The 12,022-nt window shown below is 44.6% G+C and overlaps 1 protein-coding gene across 1 annotated transcript in view; it reads left to right on the forward strand.

The window, feature by feature from the left end:
• LOC307236478 (serine/threonine-protein kinase N1-like) overlaps nucleotides 1–11,968 on the forward strand; it is a 34,655-nt gene extending 22,687 nt beyond the window's left edge. The window contains exons 7-22 of the mRNA XM_080008916.1: nucleotides 127–321; nucleotides 776–885; nucleotides 1,712–1,855; nucleotides 2,028–2,103; nucleotides 3,709–3,850; nucleotides 4,622–4,709; nucleotides 6,527–6,621; nucleotides 7,134–7,206; nucleotides 7,754–7,845; nucleotides 7,964–8,140; nucleotides 8,247–8,309; nucleotides 8,408–8,484; nucleotides 8,642–8,784; nucleotides 9,331–9,438; nucleotides 10,537–10,617; nucleotides 10,748–11,968. Coding sequence (XP_079865042.1) covers nucleotides 127–321; nucleotides 776–885; nucleotides 1,712–1,855; nucleotides 2,028–2,103; nucleotides 3,709–3,850; nucleotides 4,622–4,709; nucleotides 6,527–6,621; nucleotides 7,134–7,206; nucleotides 7,754–7,845; nucleotides 7,964–8,140; nucleotides 8,247–8,309; nucleotides 8,408–8,484; nucleotides 8,642–8,784; nucleotides 9,331–9,438; nucleotides 10,537–10,617; nucleotides 10,748–10,951 — 1,868 coding nt within the window. The 3' untranslated portion in view covers nucleotides 10,952–11,968. The remainder of the gene's footprint in view (nucleotides 1–126; nucleotides 322–775; nucleotides 886–1,711; nucleotides 1,856–2,027; nucleotides 2,104–3,708; nucleotides 3,851–4,621; nucleotides 4,710–6,526; nucleotides 6,622–7,133; nucleotides 7,207–7,753; nucleotides 7,846–7,963; nucleotides 8,141–8,246; nucleotides 8,310–8,407; nucleotides 8,485–8,641; nucleotides 8,785–9,330; nucleotides 9,439–10,536; nucleotides 10,618–10,747) is intronic.
• Nucleotides 11,969–12,022: the final 54 nt, after the last annotated feature.

Consider the following 12,022-nt stretch of genomic DNA (forward strand, 5'->3'; position numbering starts at 1 on the left):
CCCGTTCCCTGGGTTATCGTTCTCTCATCGCTCTCTCTCTCTCTCTCTCTCTCTCTCTTTCTCTTTCTCTCTCTCTCTCTCTCTCTCCTCTTCCGCCCTTCCTTGCGCTCTTGGTGGCGTGGCCAGGGACCCTCCAGGTACAGCTGCTGGGCTGCGTGGGGCTGCTGGAGGTGGTTCCCGGGCGGAGCCGCGGGACCCCGGTGGTCCTCCCGTCCTACTCGCAGGGCGACGGGCGCTCGTCCTTCAAACTGAGCGGCCTCTACAACCGTAGCACCAGCAGCATGAGCCTCAAGATGCCCTCCAAGTCTGAAGAGCTGTCCTGTGAGTGGCTGTCCTTAAATAGTGACCAATTCCGCTATTTCCCCGACATATCCTGCCTGAATGAGGCTGGTTTACCCTTGTTTTGGACTTCATTCAAGACATGTAGTCTATAAGTACCTTTCCTCGTCTTGCTTTGCCAGAGCTCTTATCCCCGCAGTCTACATCCTCTCAGTCACTCTCTATCTTTCCAGATAATGTTTATGATGTCTGTAAAACTATAACGCAGAGTGTGTTTTAGATTAGCGACAACCATTTGTCAACTATCCAAAAGAGGATTTATGAATCGTCTTGAACCCGTTCTTTTCACCCATGCATTTACATTCCCTCGTCCATATCTTAGAATTCGATCGAGTGTATTCACCCAGTTTGGTTTTTTTTTTCTTTTTGACGTCCGTATGGCTTCCATAGTCCTTCCGGGGATGTCTCACTGTGTTACTCTGTGTGTGCTGTCCAGCCGAGGTGAGCGCGGTGCTGAAGCTGGAGAACACGGTGGTGGGCCAGACGGGCTGGAGGACGGTGGGGGAGCAGGCCTGGAACCAGACCTTCACCGTGGAGCTGGAGAGGGTGAGACGCAGCACGCCACATGCAGCGCCGCGCCGCAGCGCCGCTTTACACCACGCAGGGCGACGCAATCAAAAGATCTGGATTTTATTTTCACACCATTTGATGGCTGAAGAAATGAAACTGTGTAGTAAAGAACCGCTTCCTGTTTAATTTTATAGGCAGGGCCTGTGTGCTTTGATCTGCAGCATACTGCAGGGATTAGGATGGTAGAAGCACATTACCCTGAACACATCTGGTCTGTTCTGTCAAGGCTAGCGCGAGATAATCCCCACTAGCCAAAACCAGAATGAAATACATGTTTATTTGGGGATGGACACACACCCTTACACACACTATTGTATATTCTATTGGATATACAATAGTCACTATGGTAATTTACTAATGATCTATTTTATTGATTTATTGATTCTAATATTACCCCTACAACTCCCCATATGGTACCTTAACGAATTTTTACTATGTATTACATTAAATTATATTACATTACAATATGGCAATGGATGCTTTTGTCCAAAGCGAGTTCAAATAAGTAAATTTGGGGTTCAAAAAAGGGATGATTATAATAATAATAATAATAATAATAATAATAATAATAATAATAATAATAATAATAATAATAATAATAATGATAATGATGATGATAATAATACTAATACTAATACTGCTATTACTAATAATAATAATAATAATGATGATTAAAAAAAAATATATATTATTATTATTATAATTATAATAATTATAATAATTATAATAATAATAATAATAATAACGGTTGAATGGAGTTTTTAACTATGAAAGAATGGTGACAAAATATTTTGCTCTGCAGTCCAGGGAGATGGAGATCGCTGTGTACTGGAAGGACTACCGCTCGCTGTGCGCTCTCAAGTACCTGAAGCTGGAGGAGTTCCTGGACAACCAGAGACACCAGGTCAAGCTGGACCTGGAACCACAGGGCCTACTGCTGGCCGAGGTGGGAGGAACACACACACACACACACACACACACACAGACACATACACACACACATGCAGACACACACGTACATCTTTCTGTTGGATCGTTCTGATGAACAAGTTCACTCAAGATGCATAATCGCCTCTATTTATATATTTTGTTTTTAAAAGTTATATTTCCCTTTTCAGGTGACGTTCTTTAACCCCATTATAGAAAGAGGCCCAAGACTCCAGAGACAGAAGAAGGTCTTCTCCAAACAGCAGGGTAAAACACAATGCAGTCAAAGAGGGAGAGAGCGCGAGAGAGAGAGAGAGAGAGAGAGAGAGAGAGAGAGAGAGAGAGAGAGAGAGAGAGAGAGAGAGATTGTGATTTCGCAGACAGAAAGACAAAGAGAGAGGGGACATGAGTCACATGTCCACCAGTAAATTCTCTGATAAGGAGCTATTGTCATGTTGTGTCTGCTGCTGGAGACGTGACGTCTGTCTGCTTCACAGTGAACAATACATAATTACAGGGGAGTAGTTTTCTTTTCAGCGCGGTCGTTAAATTATCTTTATTTTTGAGCTTTAATTCTCGCAGGCAATCATGAAACTAGCGTAGAGGAGGAAACGAGGCATTGTGTCAGATAATGTCTGCGAAATGAAAAGCCACATGGGATATTAGAAGCTTTTAATCCACATCTCTTGTCTGTCACCAGGGTCCTCAATCAATTAATTAGTCCTTTAACTCTTATTGTCACCGTTTATTTAGTGTGATTAATATTTGCACACGTTACGATAAGATTTGGGCAACAATTCAAATGAGTGATCTGTTCATATAACGTAGACAAACTTGTGCCGCCTATTCAGCACCTACCTTTAAATGTTTTATTCTTTTGATAAAATCGAAAAAATATTATAAATACTATATTCTTCTTGTATTATAAATACAAGAAGTGGAGATCTATAATTAAATGAGATTTAATGCTTTAATACTGACATACATTTCTTTACATGCACGTTTACTCATATACATATTTTATATTTTTTATGCTGAGCACATTCCATACAACAACAATTAAATACAGATAAAAAATACATGATAAAATCACATATAACAGATTTAAGTGCAATTTAAAACATTTTAAACACCAATTTCAGATATTCATTCCTATAAAGTTATGTTGGTTCTACACAATAAAATATTTTTAACTATGATTCAAATTCAAATCATTTGTATATTTGATTATTTTAGAAAAAAAATAACCTTTCCATGCTATATTATATTCCTGTTCATCAGTCACTATTCACTTTGCGCCCTGTGTTTTTGGTCATTTAATAAATACCAGTTCATATTTATTATTTCCTAAGTCTGCCTCATTTGAAAATATATTAATTTTAAATTGAACTCCAAACAAAATACACACTGCACTGTTTTAGCTGTGCATTTTGCGGTCCCTATAAACAACAGTATGAAAAACTGATGGTCCTGAAGCAGTTTTGTCCAAAACTAGTCCTACAAACCAGTGGTCTTCAACCGGCGGTCCATGACCCCTAGGGGGTCTGCAGGGCTACTGCAGGGGTCCCTCATTTGAAATGTTTGAAAATTTCAAAAATATGTATTTTCGACAAAAATATAATAGTTAGTAAACTCCAACCATTTACACTAGGCGGGCTGCTTTTTAAATGTATTCTAATATTCGGCTAAAATCGACACTGTCCTGTGCTGTGTGACGGGCCATCAGGGGTCCTTGGTCTGCTTTGCTATCCACCAAGGGGTCCTTGTGCTGAAAAAAGCTGAAAAAGGTTGAAAAAGACCTCTGCTATAGACCTAGAGCAGGTATATGAGCTACTCGTAGTAAGACACAATCTCGCTGTGTCTTTTCCTCAGGGAAGGGCTTCCTGCGCGCTCGGCAGATGAACGTGGACGTCGCCACCTGGGTCCGCCTGCTGAGGAACGCCATCCCCAGCGGAGGCAGCACCACCACCTTCGCCCCCAGCTTCACCAACAGCACCCTCACACACAGCCACAGGTACATCGGCCACTGGAAAAATGATGTTATTATGAGAGTATTATTTATTTTGCAACACTTGAGTTTGGCTTCGGGGGCTCTACCGCTCATCAGGTGTACGGCAAACAAAGGCAAACTTAGGGTGCTAGAATTATAGGAGTGAAGCGCTGGACTCCCCCCAATGGATAGAAGAGTAGAGCCCAACAGGTGGATGCAGGGGAGGGGGAGGTAGCACAGCAATGCAGCAGGTATGCAGGCGGCAAAGCAGGTAGAGCAAGAGGGATCGGCTGCTGAAATAGGCCGGCCAAATAAGGGCGCTGAAGCTTGTGGCCCCATCGAGTTGTCTGACAGAACGAGCTCCGCAAATGACGTATATTTTTTTAATGTTTTTAAGATGTGACGACCAGACACTGACAAAACATATCTCAATGAAAAGTACATAGCTTGCTTCAATAATACATTTGGGTCAAAGTGGAAAGTAGAGCAGTAAAGTAGAAATTCTTCAAAAGATTACTTAAGTACATGTACTGTTACTAACTTGATCAGCCGCTTCAGGTCCAACAGTTTACACATTCCCACTCAACACATTGTCACTCTCAATACACCCACCCGCATTACACAAACACACACACGGTCCTCCAATCTCCAGATACGGTCGATGGATTGGTTATTGATACATGCTTCGACAATCCACGATTTGCACCAACCAGCGTGGAAGTCATTTTGAGTTTTTTTGCATCTACTGCTCTTTCATTGTTCTGTTTCTTTCTGTGACTTTGCGTGTTCTCGCAGAGAGATCTCGGTGGAGAAGATGAGCCTGGAGAGCGACTCTCCGCCCAGATCCGAGATCAGGAGAGACGCGGTGGATGCACCTCTGCCGGTGAGGGATGGAAATGTATCTTTTTTTTTTTTTCCCGGAACAAACGGACGTTTTCAAAGTGCTTTACAAGCCGAGACAAACGTGAGACAAGCAGGGTTTACTTAGAAACGGGCAGCACTGGGCAACAATCCAGATTAGAGGAAGGGTGTATATGTGTGTGTGCGTGTGTGTGTGTGTGTGTGTGTGTGTGTGTGTGTGTGTGTGTGTGTGTGTGTGTTGAGGAATGAAGGATGGGCTAAAGACAGGGATGGAGGGGGAAAAGGAAAGAGAGAGAGATAGGCGGCCACCTTACTATATCATATTACCACACACCCAACTGTAGCCCTTTGACATGGAAACAAGCGTGTCCCATGTGTCCCAGGCAGAGAGAGAGAGAGAGAGAAAGAGAGAGCGAGAGAGAGAGAGACAGAGACAGAGGGGAGGGGTGTAAAAGAGGGCGAGAAAGAGAGAGGGAGAAAGTAAATAGTTGGAGAGAAGTTCAAAACTCCCTCCTGAAACTCAGGAGACAGCCTTAATTATCCCAAAGTGGATGAAGGGGGAGATTTAATTAAATCAAGGCCTAACCCACGTTTTCTTACCGGGCGGTTTGAGCCCAGTCTGAGGGGTGAGGGAGAGAGGGACAGAGAGGAAGGCAAAAGCAGGGGAAGCGAGAGAGTCAAAGGGAGTTTCAAGAGAGAAAGGTAAGGATTTCCTAAATGGACTGTGAGTAAGAAAAGGAATAGAGTGAGAAATGATTAAGAGGACGGAAGGAGGGAGGGATGGAATGGTGCAGAGAGAGAGATTTGGGGAACACGAAAAAACAGCGGCGTGCCCATGTGGCAGATGGCAGTGTTCAACAGGGCAGTGTGGAAGGGGATTATGGGATTAATAACTCTGACGTGCTTTAGAGAACTAATTAACACTAACGAGGGACCGGAAAAGAGCGAGAGAGCGTGAGAGAGAGAGAGAGAGAGAGAGAGAGAGAGAGACCTCAGCCAGAGGGGTTGAGTGACCTCAACCATCCATCAGTAAACTGGGAGGTATGACAGAAATGAGATGGAGAGAGAGAGAGAGAGAGTGAGCTGGCAACCCATAAAAACAGAAGGGACAGGAGACAGAATGACTGTCTGTCTGTCTGCCTGTCGGTCTGTCTGTCCATCTTTCTGTCTGTCTGTCTGTCTGTCTGTGTGTCTGTCCGGTCGTCTGTTAAATAACAGATTGACATCTGTTATCTGTCTGTCTATCTGTCTGTCCATCTATCTCTCTATCTGTCTATTTGTCTGTCTGTCTGTCTATCTCTCTGTCGCTCTGTCTGTCTCGCTGTCTAAAGGACAGATGTTTCAAATCTTCTGTCCTCATTTAGCCCCGGGTTCCATGCTTTCATTTCTCTTCAAGCATATATTTACTCATGGATTTTGACTAATTGATTTTTCTCTTTTGGGAGACGGAATCAAATTTGGACTGTTATTGTGGAGGACCCTGAAGGTTCACAGGGTTTCAGCAAAGTAGGACTGAGGACTTTTCACTGATCCAGGCTCAGTATTATGTATTTTCGGAGGAATGTTTCAGTTTGGGCTTTTATTTTTGAAGACCTGGAAAAGTACGGGGCTTTTATTGTGAAACTTCTGGAAGACTTTGGATTTCTGTTAAGGCTTTTTAAGTAAAAACACATGTCCTTTGGATCTAAACTACTCAGTAGTTTTGTAATGTTTACAAATGTTTTGGAGGCCGTACACACATTTAGCTCAAAAATGGGAACCGACGACTCCCAATGGATGTTCCTAAACCCTTTTCATCGCATGACCCCCTCACCCCTCCGTCACTGTGGTGTAACACAGGAGCAGATGCCAGTGATTGAGCCCTTGTCCTCTCCTGATGTCCGTGCTCACCAGCAGAAGCCCACCAGGTCCCTGTCCCAAAACTCCATCCGCAGGTACACACACCAGGTCCTTCCAATATGTTAACATGCACTGACACACACACACACACACACACACACACACACCTGAACACATCTCCTCTCAATATGGCTCCCACAGCGTGGCGCCATAAAACACACCCACTCACAATATGTCCCCATGACCTAACCCCTTTCATAACATACTGTATGTTATCAAAGCCAAGTCCTCATTTAGGTTTGCTCACACAATGTGTCCTCTTTTACTGGGAGTAAACACATGGCTGCTCTGTAGGCCAACAAAACAACAGTGTTTGGTCACAGTGCATAGAAACTGCCTTTTATTAACGTTATTCACGTAACCTTTTTTTTTTCCAAAACTGTGGACTAGATGAAATAAATAAGTTAAATTACATCAGTGAAAAAACATGTGATACACAATTTTACCTTTTTTTCCACCTCTTTCCTGTCTTTCTCTATACTTCTATCTCTTCCCTCTCTTTCTTTTCCTCTCTCTCTCTCTTGCTCTCGTTGTGTCTGTGTGTCAGGTCGAGCCAGGGCCCTCTGTGCCTTCAGGACTTCAAACTGATGGCAGTGCTTGGCCGGGGACATTTTGGAAAGGTACCGTGGACCAAACCCATACGGCATAACCCAGGGGTTCCCAAACCTTTTTTTGTGGCAAGGCCCCCCTGGCAGACAACGCTCTGGCTGGGACTATAAATGATCTACCTACAATAAACTGCGGTGAAGTTTGTGTGGAGTACAAAAGAAGGCTGCACAAATATAACATTTAACTTAAACCTTGCTGACGAAGAGTGCAAATCTCACAGCAACAAAATAAATAAATAACATGAAAAACTCTTTTGAATTATATATATGTGTATACATATATATATATATACATTATCATGTAGAAAATTAAAAAAAAAAAAAAGAATTGCTGCAGACTTCCTGCAATTCTGTTGTGGACCCCTAGGGGGCAACAGATCCCAGTGCCCTGACAACTGACACCAGTGCCTAACCCCTGGTATAGCCCCATATCCTGCCCACCAACGCACATGCAATGTGTGTATCTTGTTAAATACGTCAAAAGTTATATTAATGGAGTAAATGCTGGCCATGTGGTGTGACATTCATGTTTAGCTTGTTTTTATTTGGGGTTCTTCAGGTTCTGCTGTCAGAGTACAAGAAGAGCGGCAGTCTGTACGCCATCAAAGCCCTGAAGAAGGGAGACATAGTAGCCAGGGATGAAGTGGAGAGGTAACAATGCCAACACCTTTGGACCTCAAAAAGTCAGCGCAGGCACTTTTTCCCTCAAATCGTTGTCTTATCCGCCTTTCTCTCTTTTCCTGACCCCACTGTCCTCCCCCTCTTCCAGTCTGATGTGCGAGAAGCGGATCTTCGAGACGGTAAACGGCTCCCACCACCCCTTCCTGGTCAACCTGTTCGCCTGTTTCCAGACGCCCGAGCACGTGTGCTTCGTCATGGAGTACACGGCCGGCGGAGACCTCATGATGCACATCCACGCCGACGTGTTCACCGAGGCGCGCGCCATGTGAGTTGGTCCGAGGCGTCCGAGAAGCCGTCGAGCATTCGGGACATTGATTTTGGCTTTTGACCGGGGGTTCGTCTCTCCGTCTGTCTCTCTGTCCCTCCGACAGGTTCTACTCCGCTTGTGTGGTCCTGGGCTTGCAGTTTCTTCATGAACATAAGATCGTCTATCGGTAAGTAAGCTTGAAGGTAGCGCCCCCATCCTCAGTATTTTCTTACTATCTCTAACTATCTCTTTCCCTCTCTCTCGCTCTCTCTCTCTCTCTGTCAGCGACCTTAAACTGGACAACCTGCTGCTCGACGTGGATGGTTTTGTGAAGATAGCCGACTTTGGGCTTTGTAAAGAAGGTAAGTGTCCGCCGGCGCAGACCAAGCAGAGAGAGCCATCGCAGTGAATAAAGCACCGACGGCTGCAGACCCGATGCAAGAGATAAGAAATGAACGCGTTCTCGTGATGCCGACGCTGTCGTCTGAGGCGCAACCTTGAACCTTGAACCTCTCTCAGGCATGGGTTATGGGGATCGGACCAGCACCTTCTGCGGTACCCCGGAGTTCCTGGCCCCAGAGGTGCTGACAGATACCTCCTACACCAGAGCTGTGGACTGGTGGGGGCTGGGGGTGCTCGTCTATGAGATGTTGGTGGGCGAGGTGAGAATATACAAAATGTTTTGTATTTTATTTTAATGAAATTATATTATATAATGTTATATTATATATTTCATATTGTATTATAATATGCCGTTATTAAAGCCACCAGGCAATCGATATATAAGTGTATAACTTGAAAATGGAAATTCAGGCATGAGGTTATGGCATTAAGTTACAAAGACATCAGGGGCTTAGCACAAGCAGGCTCTCGCCATTTTGCCGCTCTGGGGGGGATGTGTCCCAATCCCGCACTGTGTTTGTTTGGCTCCATAAGGAAACGGAGTAAAATTAAATAACCTACTTCTAAAATGAAAACACACCTTTTTGGCACGGCGATCACGGGCGCTTCCCATCACTGGCACGCCGTGGGCACAGTCGGTACCGTCAGAGAGGTAGCGATCGGGGCACGAAGCACTGCGGGGCTATTTTAGATCGGGGGCTATTCACATAGCATTCTGGGCTGAAGCAACGCCATCAACACCCTGATGTAAACATTTCAATGATACGTAAAACGTTTTCTGCCTCCTACCACCCTGTTTGTCTCAGTCGCCGTTCCCAGGCGATGATGAGGAAGAGGTTTTCGACAGCATCGTCAATGATGAAGTGCGCTACCCCCGCTTCCTCTCCACCGAGGCCATCGGCATCATGAGGAGGGTGAGTTTCCGGCCACTGTGTCCTGCCTCCAGAGTGCCCTCTAGTGGCCACTCAATGTACTCAATCTCAGAATCAGGCTTTATTCAATGAAGTCCGGCCTTGGCCTGAAGCACCTCACGCCCCCTTTGGACCACGCCGCGCCCCCACGGCTCGCCACTTCCGTGAGTTAGCCAGCCACTGTCTCACCCAATGCGGCCACCACACACCACTGTCTTTTTTCAGGCATACCTTTTATTGTATTTGAATATTTATTGTAACTGTATTGTAACTTCAGCAAGTGTAGTATCCATCTTGTTGTTTCTGCAACCACACTTTGAGGCGCTTCCAACTTTCTTGATGGCTGACCACGTGTCCAATTAGCCTTTAAAGAAGTGGATTCACTTCACAACAGCATATATAGACTAATATACGGTATATCCTATTGATAAATAAACAAGGATGTTATTTATGGAATGTCACCAGAATTTGGGTTAAAAACACGTAAAAACACCACAATTAGTTATTATTCTGAAATCCATCATGAGATCCATATATAGATTCTATATATATGTGTGTGTGTATATATATATATATATATATATATATATATATATATATATATATATATACATATATATGTATAAACTGTGTATGCATGTATATATATATATATATATATATATATACACACTGTGTGTATGTGTGTGTTTCTGTACATATATATATATATACTATGTGTGTGTGTGTGTATATATATATATATATATATATATATATATATATATATATATATATATATATATTATTAATTTGTTTTATAATTTCGTTTTCACTGTTATTATTTTACCTCTGTATAGGGAACATTTGTACATCAGTGATTAATAAACAGGAATTTATTGCATTGTTCGCTCCCTGTGTTAAGAGCTGGATTTTTTCCAGAATTGTGCAGCACCTTACAGTGAAGGTGCTTTCGTTCTCATTTCTCTATTAGTTGCTGGTGATGTGGGTGATGTAAGAGTCTTTGCCTCCTGCCCTAATAACAGGTTTTTAAGGAACAAGCCTAACGGCCAGTGATAAAGAGGGCACGGGATTCAGATGGTCACTGTCTCTGTGTTGCAGCTGCTGAGAAGGAACCCAGAGAGACGCCTGGGCTCCGGAGAGAGGGATGCAGAAGATGTGAAGAGGCAGCCTTTCTTCAGGGTCGGTGTCTCTTTCTACCTTTTATGTTCTCCCTCATTCGTTTGTGAAATGCTCTGATCCCAGGTCCTGTCGTGACATTGCTAAATGTCCCTCAGTGTGAGAGCAATATCGTATGTTGAAATGTCTGCAGGGCATGGACTGGGAGGCTCTCCTCCAGAGGAAGATCCTGCCCCCGTTCGTTCCGACGGTCGGCGGGAGGGAGGACGTCAGCAACTTCGACGAGGAGTTCACGGCCGAGCCGGCGGCCCTGACGCCGCCCCGCGAGCGCCGCACGCTCTCCCGCAAGGATCAGGACCACTTCAAGGACTTTGACTATGTCTCTGACCTGTGCTAGCCTTCCCAACACTGCCGCCGCCGGCCAGTGAATTGAGACTGCAGTCTGAGCGATCACACTGGAGCCTCAGGACAGAGAGGAAAAGGGCTTCTCTGTCCTCTCTCCGCCTCTCTCTCTCTCTCTCTCTCTCTCTCTCTCTCTCTCTCTCTCTCTCTCTCTCTCTCTCTGTCTGACCGAGTGAGCTCCACGAAGAGAGGATGGGCCGTGGGTTGGGTCTGCGTGGACCAGGATCGGTGGGAATCTGACGGGAATATGCACGGTGTGACGGATCCGCTGACCTCTGATGTGTTCTGGAATGGCTTTTAGAGATGGATGTGGGTGGGGGCTGGGTGGCAACATAAATTAATCCAGATTGCGTATCCCGAAACACCAGAGGTTGGGAAATAACGGACGGAGCCGTCGATGGCACGTGGCGCAACAGCGCAACCCTCTGAAGGACCGTGGCACTGAAATTCCGCAGAGAACCTCGGTTCACGTTTGGGGTCTCAAAGCAATAGCAGTCAGACGTGAGCATTACGAAACTAACTGTTACTCTCGCTTTGCTCCCGCTGCCTTTAATCTAGTCCGTGATGCCAAACCCACGCTTAACTGTCCGTTCTGCCGTGTAACGTGGATGTTGTCCCTGCCTCAGCCTTGAACGTGTCCTTCTGTCAGCTACGGTCATGCACCGTTTCCTCTTTGCCACTAGGGGGCGCCAGAGGTGTGAAACAGGACTCGAGTTTGGGTGATTGTTTGTGTGTCTGTGATGAATCTTACCTGGCCTTCCTTATTCCCTCTTCAACCAACGATCTTTTTGGTACGTCTGGGATTTCTTTTTTTTTTTTTTTTATTAAAATCATTTTTGAATGTTGTATTAAAAACACAAAACCCCTTTCGATCATTCTGTTGATGTGATTTGTAGCTGGGGGGGTTTTTGTTGCTTTTTTTTTTTTCTCCAAGCCCCCCTGCTGTGTTTCCTCTTCTTCCTCCTCACTTGTCAATCATGCTGGTGTAATGTTTTGGAAGAGTGACTCAGTAAAGATGTGAACATGGCGACGTCATTTGAGGTTTTTTTAATACTGTACATACAGT

This window comes from Zeus faber (assembly GCF_960531495.2).
Source record: "Zeus faber genome assembly, chromosome: 11".
Lineage (NCBI taxonomy): Eukaryota > Metazoa > Chordata > Actinopteri > Zeiformes > Zeidae > Zeus > Zeus faber.